This window comes from Mus musculus, chromosome 14, assembly GCF_000001635.26.
Source record: "Mus musculus strain C57BL/6J chromosome 14, GRCm38.p6 C57BL/6J".
Taxonomy (NCBI): Eukaryota; Metazoa; Chordata; class Mammalia; order Rodentia; family Muridae; genus Mus; species Mus musculus.
The window spans coordinates 31,202,481-31,217,661 of record NC_000080.6 but is presented as its reverse complement, the minus strand read 5'-3'; the positions used below and the strand labels follow the sequence as shown (position 1 = coordinate 31,217,661).

The following is a 15,181-nucleotide window of genomic DNA, read 5'->3' as shown; positions in this document are numbered from 1 at the left end:
GGTGTGGACAGTTTGAATGACAGACACTCACAAATGCAAGTGCCTAGGCTCCAACAAAGCAGCAAGGGGAAGGGATAACCTGAGAGAGAGGTCAGGAATCAGGTGGGGGTCTGGCTTTACTCCCTGCCTCTCCAGAGAGGCATCACTAGTCCTGAGCCAGCCAGGTATCCTTGACCTGACTGCCAAGCTCTCCCCTGTGCCTAAGCTGCTGTGTGGGTAGAGGATTCACTTCAACTTCATGCTGGTAGGGCTTAAGGTCCAGCCATACATCATAGGTCTGGCACTGGTAAGAAACGGAGGCAATGGTTCTCAGCCTGTGGGTCACGGCCCCTTTGAGGGTCAAATGGGCTTTTCACAGGAGTCGCCTAAGATCATCTGAAACCACGGAGATGTACATTACAATTCATAACGCTAACAAAATGGCAGTTATGAGGTAGCAATGAAAATAATTTTATGGTTGGAGAATCATCACAACATGAGGAACTGTACTAAAGGGTTGCAGCGTTAGGAAGGTTGAGAACCACTGACCTAAGGCTCCCACCCAGACCTCCCCAGGCTCCACAGCCCCTCTCTGAATCCACAGGGCTCTATCTCAGTTCAGCAGGCTTGCTCTGAGGTAAGGGGTAAGTTTTATTCCATGCTTTTATTCCATGCTTAGGAGAACTTCTATTGTCTTGCTTCCTCCAGGCCCCAGTGCTTTGGAGGCCCAGGGGCCAGAGCACAATAGGTCCGTGGTGAGTTCCTCCCAAGCCCATGGGCTCTACAGGGATCACAGTTCTGCCCTAAACTCTGGTGTGGAGTGCATTAAAAGGAGCCAAGGGGAAGATGCACCAAGGCCCTGAATCTGGGTAAGTGGGACACCCCCCCCACACACACACACACTTTCAGAGCAGTTTCTGGACCTGCTGACCCCACCTCTCACCTCACCCTGCCCTGAACTCTCCTTTCAGCTCCCAGGGTTCTAGAAACACCCATAGGGTAGGCCTCCCAGATGGAATGGCCTGAGACCTCAGAAGGGGGGAAGCAGGATGCTCCCCACCAACCTTTCAGAGAGAGTCATGGCTCAGACCACAGACGGCTGAGAACAGGTTCAGCTCCGCCCTGGAACCCTCCTCTGCTTCTGGGCCTCCTGGAGGGCTAGTGTTCTGGGACCTTACCTCCCCTCCCTATCTCTTCTCTAGAAAGAAAACAGATTATTCCTTGGCTCAGCTCAAGAAGGACCTATGGCTCGTAACTTCACCTCCCTGTGCCCCTGGACCCTAGAACACTAATATGGTGGTGGTGGTGGTGGTGGTGGTGGTGGTGGTGGTGGTGGTGGTGGTGTTCTTACTTGGAAGCAGATCAGGCGCTGCTCAGAGACACCAGTAACTGGCTCCTTCCCACCTCTGCCTCTGAGTCTGCTGAAGGATGCAAGCCTTTATTTCCTGGATCTGCCTTCTCCTGAGGCAAGGACCAGCCATCCTGTGTAGGAACTTACAAAACTGAAGAACGACGCCTGTACAGCAGAGGCCGCTACAGTAGTGGTTCTGTCCTGGGGTCTCAGTAGGGTGGAGACATTCTGCATCTACCTCCCTGGGGAAACGTGGTGGTATCTAGCCCAGGCTGAGGCCTTCTGTCTTGCTTGAGATTGAGCTGAACACCCAGTCCTTTGGCCAGCATGTGGCCCCAAGCAGAGCGTGTGAGCAGAGGACCAAACCACTCCTCCATCCACCATCGTGGGGGTCTCTACTCAGCCAGACCTTCAGCTGCGGCTGTGTCTACCCGGACAGGCTTGTGGGGCAGGCAGGCTACTTCACAGCACAGAAGGAAGCCTAGAAACCCAAACTCAAGTGTGTGGATCCTGTCAGATGTCTCACTCTTCCGCCCCCCTCCCCATCCCTCCCTTCCTCCGTTTCCCAGGCTAGAGAACAGGATCGAGGGCTTTCCTAAAAGACCCTTCCTGCCAGCTGCAGATGGCATCCGGAAAGGCACCCTGAAGGCACAGGTCAGCCAGCCTAGCACAGACACCCCATGCCACCTAATGGACAAAGGTGGAACTTCATGAGAGAGCAAAGGTGCCAGTCTATTTTCGTGCGGAAACCCTCTCCTGAGAAATCCAGCGCTTACCTGGGCACCACAATACAAAGACACAGACACAACAAAAGATGCACCAGTGGTTTCTTCTAAAGGGAAAAATCTTAAGGAGGCTTCATGGAGAAAGCACTACCTGGGCAAAGGATGACGTAATTCAGCGGTGGGGAGGACAGGATTAGGTGATGCACACAAGTGGCCTTAGCTTCAGGGAGCTGGGGCTCCTGGGTTGATTCATATGTGATGTGCGTGTCCCTACAGCAGGTGCCACCAGGTGGATACACACAGGGTCATATAGCCCAGCCATTCCTGGGTAAAATGCTGAGGCAATAATGCCGGAAGAATGGACTCCCCTCCTGCCTTTAATCCACATGGTCTTTTATAGAATTCCCTTCAGCAGATGGGTCATGATCTCCTTCATGTCTCCCAGAACTGTTCCCGCCTCTGTCAGCTGCTGAGGAGAGAGCCAGGGTGGGCAGAGGCATTCTCTCTTTCCCTAACGTTTCTTCTGGGCAGTTCTCACTTCTAAACCCCAGGAGTATGGCTGCTGGGGGCTGCACTAGAGGCAGACTCACCCATCTTCTTCCTCCCATCACAGTGGGCTTGACTCTGTTCCCTTCCCATCAGCTCTCACTGCCCATCACCCTGCCTCCTTCACATACCTCAGCCGCTCTTCAAGTGGTCGCCCAGGCCACACCGTCCTTCCTCTGGGTTCTACCACTACACTCAGTAGCCACACCCACACTGCCATCTGGACCACAATCTTTCAAGCATTGAGGCCACTTGTCTACCCCCTCACCACTGTGTCAAGCCTCACTCTTCCTTGCCCAGTTCAAACTGTGGGCCTAGCACTATGACCCAACCTTGTGGACAATGGTGACTGAGGTGTCCTGCTTTTGTTTGTTTGTTTGTTTGGGTTTTTTGTTTTGTTGCTGTTGTTTTTTGAGACAGGGTTTCTCTGTGTAGCCCTGGCTATCCTGGAACTCTCTGTAGACCAGCTGGCCTCGAACTCAGAAATCTGCCTGCCTCTACCTCCCAAGTGCTGGGATGAAAGTTGTGCGCCACCACTGCTCAGCAGTGCCCTGCTTTTTTATCATCTGTGACGCGTTGTTCTTGCCAGCATGCCAGTCACCCCCCACCCATCCTCAGACACCCCTCTTCTTCCTTTTTCCCTCTTCTTCCTTTAGCCCCTGCCCCTTTCCCTGTGCCCCCGCCCCTTCCTCTGTGTCCCCACCACTTCCTATGTGCCCATTCCTCCATCCTCAACACCTCTGATCTAAACCAGTACTTGCCTAGGCTTCCATACCTCAAGAAATGTCACTGTGACCAAAACTCAGAGAGTCAGCCTCGAGTCCCTGGTCCTCTAAAGTCCGAGCCTTCAACAATTCCCTTTACGAGTTTCATATTATTCCCCAAACCCAGGATCTTCTGTGCCCTCTCCTTGGGCATCCACAGTAAGCCACCCTGCCTTCTCTCCCGGCCACTGGCAGGCCTCCTGGCTCTCTCACAACCCTTCCCCCTTCCGCAGCCCCGAGTGCCTCACTTCTTATGTAAGCTGAGCTGCTCAGGAGTGTGCAATGTATAGTGTATTGGCAAACCATCCTGTGCTGTTTAAGCTTGTTGAGAGTGGACTCTGGGAGCAAAGGGCGGCTCTTCTGTCCCAGATCCCAGCATGGTTATTTCAACTATTTTCCAAAATATTTCCTGTGGCAAACTCGCCCCCTAGCTCTGCAACAGGAGACAGATTAAGTCTAAGAGTAAAAAAAAAAAAAGTTGTGTCCTTGAGAATAGCCAGAAGGTCAACCATTTCCAACTGATATTCCTACTATTTAATCCTATAATGTAAAAAATGCCTGCAGTGGGGCTGAAGCCATGGAGAAGAAGGCTCCACCCAAGAACATCTGGCTGTTTCACCTTGTCCCGTTGGACTCTGGATGTTGGGAGGACCTGATTTGATATTGTCTAATCTGCTGCTCTGTGTTCTTTTACTTGGAAGCCTTACTAGCCTCACCGAGAAGACGGTCTCCTCCACCCAAGACTCTCTAGATGGGGAACTCCAGGCGGTTGCCCAAATAGGGCTTCCCCAGTTGATTTTAGCTGGATGGCTCCGATCTCCTTTTGATGGTATTTTCTGTTTGCACTGTCAATGGAGCTGTGAGGGCGTCTCACTCTGCTGAGTACCTGGCTTGATCATGTCAGCTACTGTTCCTTCTCGCTATCTAGGACTCACTATTTATTCTTTTACCTTAGCTTTCTACATGCCTACTAAACTCATTTGTAAACCAAAGGCAGACTACCATAGATCACTTCCTAAGCACGACAGAACAGGAGGCCTGGTACTGCCCACCTCTCCCTGAGGCAGCTGGGGCCAGGCTTTCGTCATGTTTGAGACCCATTCCAAGTCTTTCCCCTCACGCACCCCACAGTTGTTTCACTGGTGTTCATTGGGGTTCAGCTCAAAACCACCTCTTCTAGGAATCATTCCAAGACGACTTTATGTCAGGCCAGCACACCGTTCTGTTTTTTTCTCTGAATTCCTTTGTCTTCCCATCTCCCAGTGTTGGCTAGACATGCTTTGGGATTAGGAATGAGGCCTCGCTCTGATGTACCCCAGCATCTAACCCTGTAATTGCAGACAGGGTATGTCGACGGGTCACTGAATGATGTACTAGCAGGCTACCCCACCCACTGTGGCTCCTCTTCCTCTGGGACATCAGCCTTGCTGGGTCACTCTGGATATCTTCATAGGACCCCAAGCTCTGCAGTTCCCAATCCCGAAGGCATGGCTTTGCAGGGACTGGGAACTCCTGGCATCTCTTGCCTGGCAGAGGCATGTCTAGAATTCCAAGACTATCTCTGGAATGTGCAGCCTGTCTGGAGACTGCTTAGGCTGGGGCACAGGTGCGGAGGCAATACAGTCACAGGGCGGAGCAAGGACAGCTGCTGGCATTCTGGCTGGAGCCTGGTTGTCATTATCAGCTGTCTCTCCTGAAGGTATTGCTACAAATACCTCCACTTCCTTGAAAGCCCCCAACTTCCCCTCCCTAGTCACTGTTCTAGCTGCAGCTCTGACCTGCTGCACCCACCTCCCCCTCATACCACTTGTAAGCTGGGGATGTCACCAGACCTTAGGCCTTTATTTCCTGTCAGGAAGAAAGACCAGGTAGGTGACTGGAGGCCAGCCTCAGAGGGTCAAAGGAACTAGACAGTAGGTCCATTTGAACCAGGTCTGTCAGAGTCCTTGGTTGGCTGCAAGGTAATGGGGTTCTCCTGCAAATTTGCCAGGTGACCTTGGCTGTCTGAGACATGGGGTCCTCGTCTGTAGAATGAATGCTAGAGGGTAGAGCAAACTACAAGTTCTCCATAGGCCGGGAGTCAATATTCCTGTAAAAAGCCACAAGGTAGAGGGACGACAGTGCTGTAAGCCTGCTGGGTTTCAGGAGGTTTAGCTTCATTCCAAACAGGATGGAGAGGTTGCTGTGCCAAGGAGCACCCAGTGCCCTCTGAACTAGCTGTTCCCATCCTGAGAGAGTATCTGTCGGCTGACTACTGGCTGAGCCTGGCAGTTCACCACCCCTTACCTCCCCAGTGAGGAAGTGGGAATGGACAACTCTGAATGCCGGTCAAATGTCTACTCTACACCTTTCATGAGTTCCAGGAGCTTCTTAGAATACAGGCTCTGGGGCTACAGCAGGGCCTAGTTATCAGGGGTACAGAGCACGATGTCTCGGACCTGATGAAAGTCTCTGGCAGAAGGTGGGTTGAGCAGTCAGAATACAGACTCTGCAGCCAACCTGACAGGGATGGTGTCATCAGGCAAGAGGGAACCCCGAGAAAAGACTGTGACCCCAGGAAAACCAGAGCAAGATACCAGGCCTCTGGGGAGCAAGGATTTATTTGCGTTCCCCAGGACAGGAATGGGGAGAGAAAGTCCGGAAGGGCCAAGGTTCAAGGACACAGGCAGGCTCAGAGTCTAGAGAGCCCAGCTGCACTCCTACCACGGGGTCTGGGTGGAGGGGGAGAACAGGCGCAGGCAACCGTGCAAGACCAGCATCTACTCCACACCCTTCATGAATTCCAGGAACTCTGTGGAAAGAGGGCCATGATGTATGTGTCAGTGGTAGGAGCCCTGTGAAAGATGAACAAGAGGGCACCTGGTCCTCCCACCCACTCACCGTCATAGTCAATTCGGCCATCGTTGTTCTTGTCACCGTCCTTCATGAGCTCTTCAATGTCATCTTCCGTAATGGTCTCACCTGTGGCCTGCAGCATCATCTTCAGCTCATCTAAGTCAATGTAGCCATCAGCGTTTCTACAGGGAGGGAGCCCAGGAGGATGCGGAGGAGGGGGAGGGGAGAGGAGAGGGGGAGGAGGGAGGGAGAGGGTAGGGGAGGATGTGGAGGGGGGGGGAGACGGAAGGGGAGGAGGGAAGGAGCCAAACCCACATATACAACCCCAGGAGGCAGGGCAGGGGCATTAGGAGATGCACATTCTATGTCTCACCTCTCATTGGATGCAAAGACTGCAGGGTGTCTACCCGAAACTACTCTTTCTTTCTTTCTTTCTTTCTTCCTTCCTTCCTTTCTTTCTTTCTTTCTTTCTTTCTTTCTTTCTTTCTTTCTTTCTTCCTTCCTTCCTTCTCTCTCTCTCTCTCTCTCTCTCTCTCTCTCTCTTTCTTTCTTTCTATCTTTCTTGTTTGTTTTTGCTTTTGTTCTTTTCAAGACAGGGTTTTTCTATGCAGCCCTAGCTGTCCTGGAACTCACTCTGTAGACTAGGTTGACCTCAAACTCAGAGATTCACTTGCCTCTATCTCCCGAGTGCTGGGATTAAAGGTGTGCGCCACCACTGCCCAGCTGAAACCACCCCTTCTCCTCTCTGCTTGGGCCAGGGTCAGAAGCCAAGCAAGTCCTCACTTGTCAAACATGCGGAAGAGATCCGACAGCTCCTCCTCAGACTTCCCTTTGCTGTCGTCCTTCATGCACCGAACCATCATGACAAGAAACTCATCGAAGTCCACTGTGCCACTGCCTGTGGGTAGGCAGCAGGGCCGGAGAGAGAACAGTTAGCATTCCAGCAATCCACGCCCCCCCCCCTCCTCCCCACACTATAGGGCTAGTGTGTTCCTTTGCCCACTCCTCTTGTTTGAGATAGAACCTTGCTCTGCAGTCCAAGATGGACTGGACCATAGAGAGCTATGTGACCCAATCAGACTGACTTCAAACTCACAGCAGATCTACTACCTCAGCCTTCTTGGAATCACAGTATGAGCTACTTGCCAAGTTTCTGGATGAGATGGTGAAGATATGGAGGGGAGGTAGCTCCTGGGCCAGTGAACCCAGGGTGCTACATACACGTGTGGAGACTGGAGTGGGTGAAGGGACTCACCATCCTCGTCTACTTCGTCAATCATCTCCTGCAGCTCCTCAGGTGTGGGGTTCTGGCCCAGCATCCTCATCACCTTGCCCAGCTCCTTGGTGCTGATGCAGCCATCCTCCGCGCCCAGGACAAAGATATCAAAGGCAGCCTTGAACTCTGGGTCCAACAGAGGGTGAGAAGATTGGATCAGCAGCCAGGAGGACACTAGGAATCCAGGTCCCTGGGGCCACCAGGAAATTGTCCACCTCCCTTCGAGAGTTCTTTGAGGTCACAGCAAGGAGAACCCTCAGATTATAGCCTCTAATCTGGGGTTCATTCCTGGAAAGGCGTCCCCCCTCTACGCCCCCCCAGCCCTGCTGTCCCCTCAATGGGAGACACTTACCATTCTTCTGCTCCTCTGTCAACTGTTCTACCTAGAGAGAAGAGGGGAACTCAGGACCTCAGGACCCAAGCTCAGGCCTTAGCAGACTTAGAGACTGACCCCATTCTACAGGTGGGAAGAATGATAACAGAAGGAGAATATATTCCCAGGTTACAAAGTCCTCCTTCCCTGCCCTAAGGTGACCCAGATGGTTTCTCAGAGGCTGGGCTAGGGCCAAGGTGACAGGCAGGCACCCCTCCCAGGACCAAGGTGTCCTGAGTGACAATAGTCATTGACCATTGCATGTCCTTTATGTCATCCTAATGAAACTTAAGCTGCATGGCCTGAGAGACAGCTGTCCCTCAGGTTGAGACAATAAAACGAATGTGGGGGCGAGCAAAGCCACCCACTGTAACCTGACCAGGGTGGCCACTGAGCTATTTTTAAAGGGGGACAAAGTTAAACCTGGTGATTGTTCTGGGGACTTTGGTATGCAGGGGGTGGGGTAGTGTTATCTGCCCCCCTGGCCTACTGGTGCTGCCTCAGGAGCCAAAATTAGTCCCCAGCCCCGCCAGGCCTTGTATGGGCACTGGGTGGAGGGCCACCCCCCTACTCCAGCTCCACAGACTCCTACAAGATAGCCAAGGATACCATAGGAACCAGCTGCAGCCCTTCCCTGCTCACAAGTGGGGCCATATTCCGGGGGTTGGGAGAGAATTTCCTGAGAACAGCTGTTTGCTAGGATTTTCTTGTCTCTGAAGCAGGTATATCAAAAGTCCCTCAGCGTCCCCAGGAAATCGAACAGTCTTAGGGTCACTGTTCTCTAACCCTGACTCTTATCACTCTCAACTCCTACCTAACCCCTGAGCCTGCCAGGGACTGAGGTTCCAACAAGCCATTCCTTCTTCCCTCCCTCTCCTCAGGCCTGTACCTTCAAAGCATCTTTCCCATCCCAGGACTCAAGTTCTCCAGCCCTCTCACAATTCCCTCCCACCTTCTAGAGCCTCCTCATCCAGCTCAGGGGCTAGAGGAGAGAGGCAGATCTGAGTATGTAAGAAGCAGATTGTGAGAAATGGAAGCTTGGGAGGGGGTGCGGGGCGCAGACCTGGAGACACACAGAGAGACAAAGACTCAGAGACATCGTGAGGAAGGAACAGAGATGGAAAGACCTTGTGAAAGACCAACAGATGTCTAAAGAATAAAAACACAAATACACTCAAGACAGTGACAGGTTAGAAACAGAGGGAGACACAGGATGCTGAAAGCTGAGACCATACCCCTAGCCACATTGACAAACCCCTGAATTGCTACCCTTTCTGCATCCCCCAAATGTCAGCTCAAGGGGCTGGGTTACAGGTGTGTGGGGACCCTTTTGAGTCCCCCATCACTTCCCTAGTGTACCCCTGTCCTCCATCCTTAGCTAAGGGAACCCCAATGGACCTACCCACCCTAACCCCTTAAAGATTCATCTCTCACCGCAGCTTTGTAGATGTCATCCATTCTGGCGACAGCTCACAGGACAGGCTACTGGGGTTGCCAGCCAGCCAGCCCTCTGCTTGGGCTTATATAGCCCTGCCTCCCTCCACCTCCTGCTACATTCCCAGCCCAGCCCACCACTGCCTGGAATATCCTCCACCCCCTCCCTGGTCCCTGTAATCTCAGGCTGGCCAAAGTCCCTGTATCATCTGCCTAGGGCCAGGAGCTATGAAGGACTGCAAGGACCAGGTCTCTTGCCATCTGTTCCCCAGACCCCACCCCACCCCCAGGGAAGTCTCAAGAAAAAAAAAAGAATGTATTGCTTTTATTTATGAGTGCATGTGGAAGTCAAAGGACAACTTGCAGGAGTCATCTATCTCTCTCTGCTACCTAGGTTCCCAGGAACCCAGGACTGAACTCAAGTTTTCAGGTTTGGGAGCAAGCACCTAAATGCAATACACACACACACACACACACACACACACACACACATCCTCAACAACCTCAGGAAAAAGTTTCCTGAATGAATGAAAATATGAGCACACAGGAAATGTGAAGTAAACAGTTCGGTCTTCTATGGAATCACAGTGACTTGCCTGAGGTCAAGCTGACCGGAGAATCCCTACCTTATATTACACCCCCTGAGAGATGGTAGCATGCCAACAGAGGCTGGCAGTGTAAGTCCTGCCAAGAAACACTTCCTATGCAAGGTTCAGAGTATAATATGACACTGGTAATGGAAGAAGTCACTGGCCCACAAAGAATAGGCTGGCCTGAAGCCCTTCAGCGGGATCTACCACGCCGCAACCTTCCATCTTTCAAGGACAACAATCAGTGTTCACTTCGGGTTTGAGTCAGCTGCATTCTGTGAGTCAACAAGTGTCCCTAAAGAACCCTATGTCTATCAGGATTCTCTCTTTTCCTCCTCCGGTTGGGTCATCTCTTCTCCAGCTAAGTCTTCCCTATGGTTGTTCCCTATGGATGTTTCTTCAGCCACGCTCTTGTGTCCAAGGCCTAGTCTGTCTCCTCCTCACCTTGAGCTCTTGCAGGATGTCATCTGGGAAACCAGATGGACAGCGCATATCTCTTCCATCCACCTGCACGTCTGCTGCATATAAGCTCTCCCTGAACACACCAGTGTGCCGCCTAGCACACTGCCAGGGGAAAGCCCGTGGGGTACTGAGCACTGCAGAATCACCACAATCAATTCTCCACCAGTACTTTTAACAACAAACCCCCCAAGTGTCGGAGAGTCCCTCTGGTCCTTGTTCCATCTCTAAGTCTAGTCTTATTCATTTTGCTCTTGCTACACAGGGAATGAACCCAACAGCCAGGCGAGACCCTATTAATGTCCCCTCTGGAAACTGAGGCCAAGCGAAGCAGAGTGACTTCGGAGAGTTCCGAAGGCCCATGGCCTCTGCCCTTCCCTGCTGTGAGCCCAGCGGACAATGACCACAACTGCCCGAGGGGACAGAACGCCGCACAGGTATACAGAAAGCAAATTGGGCAAGCCCGCAGGAGCTGCGCATGCGTGCCACTGGTTGTGCTGTCAATTACGGGCAAGGGGCGGGGCGAGGACGCAAGCAGGCCGAGGGGCCAAGATGGCGTCGCGGGCGCGGGCGGGGGGCAGCGGGGGCTGGGGGGCGGTGGGACGCTGACCCCGCCCCCTGCTGCTGCCACTCTGCGCCGGGCGTCGGCAGCGGTGGAGCCGGCAACATGGCGGCTGCGACACTCAGCTTCGGCCCTGAGCGGGAGGCCGAGCCTGCCAAGGAGGCGCGCGTCGTGGGTTCTGAGCTCGTGGACACGTACACGGTGTGCTGGGGGGCCGCGAGCGTCCAGAGCGGGCTTAGCGCCTGGAACCCGGAGTTCTCGACCCAGGGGCTTTGAGAAGTGGGGGGTGGGGGGGGCCTGGGTAGCACATTCGATGAGTGCGTGGAAGGTTCTGCGAGGTAGCGACGAGGGAGCCCGAAAAAAATGGGGGATTCGGAGGAAGGGCCGGGTCGCATAGGTTCTGGAGGAGGATCTAGGCGGGGCGCGGGAAGGGGGGCTGGGGAAAGGGTGCGCGACCAGAAAAGGAGACTTGTGTTGGAGCAATCAGAGGGTGGGGGAGGAGGGGATGGTGAGATGGAGGCCCTCTGGATCCTCCAGGCAAGGAAGAATGCCAGCCTAAGAGACCTTCATGGGAAGTCTGGGAGGAAGGGGACGCGGAAGGGGTGGTCTCTGGTCGATGGGACCAAGGGCCAGGGCTAGAGATCATCAGGTGGTGAAGGAGAGACAGCAGATCCCGATCTCCACCCCCACCAACCAAACACTAGTCGCAGTCCAGATCAGCCCTGCGAAGTGTGTGTGTGTGCGTGCGTGCGTGCGTGTGTGTGTGTGTGGGGGGGGGTGGTGGATGGAAAAATGAGCCCTCGGGGTCTGGGGAGAAAGGAATGGATCCCAGCCGTGCAGAACACAGAAGTTACCTCGAGGCCGAAGTACAGGGCCTGCAAACCTTAGGGGACGTCACGGCTTAGGGGAGAGGGACACGAGCTTCTAATGTATCCTTGTAGGCTACAAGGGAAAGCCAACAAAAAAGGAGGGTAGTTTCTGTGATGGCGTTAGACGCCCTTTGGGCCTGCATAGGGTTGGATGCTAGGCCCGAGAGCCTCGTGGGCAGCCTGCCAGGTGAAAACTTGCACTGTGGTGGGGGCCCACTGAGCACCTCCCGTCTCCTTGTCCTTTGTTCCCTGGAGGGTGGACAGAGGTAAGGGCCTCGGGCCTGCCTTTGCCCCACCCCACTGGCTCCCACCCTAATACCGGATCCTGAGGGCGATTCCTCTATCTAGTTCTTTCTCCCCGCTGCAAGGAAGAGAAGCCGCTAGCGGCTCCTTTTAGAGCAACAGGCTGGCTCTGGAGAAATGGCTGCTCCTGGGGTCAGGAATCAGCCTCGTTCACTGTTCCCACTAACCTCTCCGTGCTCCAGGCCGAGGAAGGGAAGCTAGGACCGTGGGGCTTGATCTAGTTAAGGAATGAGGTCACTCACCTAGGACTAGCTGCAGTCAGTAGAGGCTCTTTGTCCTTCCCCTTAGTGTCAGGAGCAAGGTGATGATCCAAACTGACCATCCTCATTTGTCACTGGGTGTGATGCACGGAATGTGACTAACATATCTATCTTCTGTTCCGTGTTAGGCCTTTACACTTAATTGCTTTACTTGGCCCACCAGGTTTTAAAATGGAGGAATTGAGGCCCAGAGAGAGCTTAGGTTCCCAGTCACTTACATAAGTGGCACATAAGCCACACCCAGGAAATGGGATAGCCAGATTTTGAACCCAGGTTTTGGTGGACGATTAACCACCAGAGCTATATCGCCTTCTGTTGAGGCTGATTGAGCCACCGCTGCCCCTGGAAGCCTGGTGATGCCTTGCCTCCTGGTTCAGCTGCCAAAGTCAAAACCACAGCTAGTGGAAGAGGTTGACTGAAGGCCTTGCTTCTAGGATGGAGTTAGGGCTCCTGGAAAGATGTATAGCAGAGACACTGGTGCTGCCTCACTGGGCTCTGCTCTGCCTCCCTTGGAAGGGGCAGCCTTGCCTATAGCACAAGTTGGGTTTTGAGTTATACAGAGACAGGAGGTAAAAAAAAAAAATCTAAGGAGGTGTGTGGAGCTAGTCACCCATACCATTCCTTCCTGATAATGGGAGCCAGAGCTCTTCTCCAGACCTTACAGGGCTGTCAAGGAGGCTGAGGAAAGCTGGGTGCACAGTGGGTGTGCAAGGATGCCTGACTCTGGCTTTTTGGGGAGTGGGGACTGAGTACCTTGCAGCTATTGTGAGTTGGGGTTCTCTTGTCACAAAAAATCATTTTTCCCTTTAGGTTTATGTCATCCAGGTTACCGATGGCAACCATGAGTGGACGATCAAACACCGTTACAGTGATTTTCATGACCTACATGAAAAGGTAATCTGAAGACCTTGGCACCTGTATCTCAAGGGGTGGGGCTTGTGGGCCAAGTCTCCATTGTGCCACATGTTAATTTTAGGGCAAAACTGCCTCCACATCTATTGCTTGTAAGTTTTAAAAACATTTATTCATGGCCAGGGTTATACCACACATACCTTTAATTCTAGCAGCACTTGGGAGGCAAAGGCATGTGAGTTTAAGGCCTGCCTCATCTACAGAGCGAGTTCCAGGGCTACACAGAACCTGTCTTATAAAACAAAACAAAAAAACAAGTGTGTGTGTGTGTCTGTGTGTGTCTGTGTGTGTTCTAGTGAGAGGAAGATGCACACGTGCCACAGCTCATGTGTAGAGGTCAGTTTGTGAGAGCAGGGTTCTCTTTCCACCATAGAGGCCCCAGGGATTGAACTTAGGTCATTAGACTTGGCAGCTCCTTTACCCGGTGAGCCCTCTCATGAGCTCTGTGACTTGCTGTAGTAAACCAGTTCCTTGATGCAGCACAAAGAACTGGTTGGTGCTAGGAATGCAACCTAGTGTGAGACAGTCTAAGGATAGAATATGTAAATTTTAATTTTAAATTTTAAAATTGCCATGCACCTCCAATATAAGACAGTCTCCTGAAGAGGGTACAGGTTTGAACTTGTCCCACAAAATATATTTTTATTCTCTAATAACAGATTGAAATTGTATTTTCCCTTTGCTTTTAGAAAGAGCTGCTTTCTGTGGGGCATTTGTAGTGAGCATGTCTTAAAGATACAAACTCCTTTTATTTCCAAACTTTAGGGACCGTAAGCACTACTTTTCTGAATATCCCCAAAGACTAAAGATGGCAATTTCTCACTTGGAATTGTATTAGTATTTCCAGTACTACTTGGATCCGAGGCCGGATTCCAGATGCATTAGTTGGAGCACTAATCCCGGCCCTGCTCCCAGCAGTGGTTGCAGAAGATACGACTGACGACTGCCTGCCTGGATCTGACACAGACGCAGGGCTTCTTGGTCTGTGTTTGATGTGCTTGTGTTCTCTTACAGCTTGTGGCAGAGAGAAAAATTGACAAATCTCTACTTCCACCCAAAAAGATAATTGGGAAGAACTCGAGAAGCTTGGTAGAGAAGAGGGAGAGAGACCTGGAGGTGTACCTCCAGACGCTCCTCACAACCTTCCCTGATGTGGCTCCCAGAGTTCTGGCCCACTTCCTGCATTTTCACCTCTATGTAAGTTCCTTTGGGGCTCTCTGCTTTGCCTATGAACCCACAGCCACCAAAGCTGTAGGCCTTGGCTTTGAGGAGACACAGACTGGACCCTGGCCCTGAGGTTACCTGACAGAGGGTTAGAGGCAGATGGTACACAGTCACATTTGTGTTGGTGGGTTTATATTAAATTGGACTGGCCATGTATTTTCTTCTACTTCATGACATTTTACTTTGCAGAAATAGCCCATGGTTTGGTTTTTTGTTTTTGTTTGTTTTGTTAGATTTATTTATTTTATGTATATGAGTACATTGTAGCGGTCTTCAGACACACCAGAAGAGGGCATCAGATCCCATTACAGATGGTTGTGAGCCACCATGTGGTTGGAATTGAACTCGGGACCTCCGGCAGAGCAGTCAGTGCTCTTAATCGCTGAGCCACCTCTCCAGCCATAGGCCATGGTTTTTAAGGTAGATTTCCCTCAATTGGGTGAGCATGGAGGAGAACTGTGTAATGCCTGGCATACACTTAGGGTTGCCATGTGGGCTCAGACTCAGTACCAACAATGGAGCTGTTCATTCTTTTCTACTTTTAAGATTATGTTATTTATGCGTAGGGTGCGTGCATGCCAGGTAAATGCGTGCAATCCAGAAGAGAGTGTTGGGTTTCCTGAGGTTGGAGTTACAGGTGGCACAGGCCAGGCCACCTGCTGAACTGGATTCGGACATGTACTCTTGGGTTTTTTTGTTTTTTTGTTTTTGTTTTTGTT

General features: G+C 52.1%; 2 protein-coding genes across 3 annotated transcripts in view; one reads left to right on the top strand and one right to left on the bottom strand.

Moving 5' to 3' along the window:
- Positions 1 to 5,932: 5,932 nt before the first annotated feature.
- Positions 5,933 to 9,350, bottom strand: Tnnc1 (troponin C, cardiac/slow skeletal). Its single transcript, NM_009393.3, has 6 exons — positions 9,284 to 9,350; positions 7,829 to 7,859; positions 7,456 to 7,602; positions 6,984 to 7,098; positions 6,246 to 6,382; positions 5,933 to 6,156 (listed from the first exon to the last, which is right to left on the bottom strand). Exons 1-6 carry the CDS (start codon positions 9,305 to 9,307, stop codon positions 6,125 to 6,127), a joined length of 486 nt encoding a protein of 161 aa, NP_033419.1. The 5' UTR covers positions 9,308 to 9,350; the 3' UTR covers positions 5,933 to 6,124.
- Positions 9,351 to 10,835: 1,485 nt separating this feature from the next.
- Nisch (nischarin) overlaps positions 10,836 to 15,181 on the top strand; it is a 35,899-nt gene continuing 31,553 nt past the window's right edge. For both annotated transcript variants that reach the window (NM_022656.2, NM_001347583.1), the window contains exons 1-3: positions 10,836 to 11,095; positions 13,137 to 13,220; positions 14,253 to 14,435. In NM_022656.2, the coding sequence (NP_073147.2) occupies positions 11,000 to 11,095; positions 13,137 to 13,220; positions 14,253 to 14,435 (363 nt within the window). In that variant the 5' untranslated portion in view covers positions 10,836 to 10,999. The remainder of the gene's footprint in view (positions 11,096 to 13,136; positions 13,221 to 14,252; positions 14,436 to 15,181) is intronic.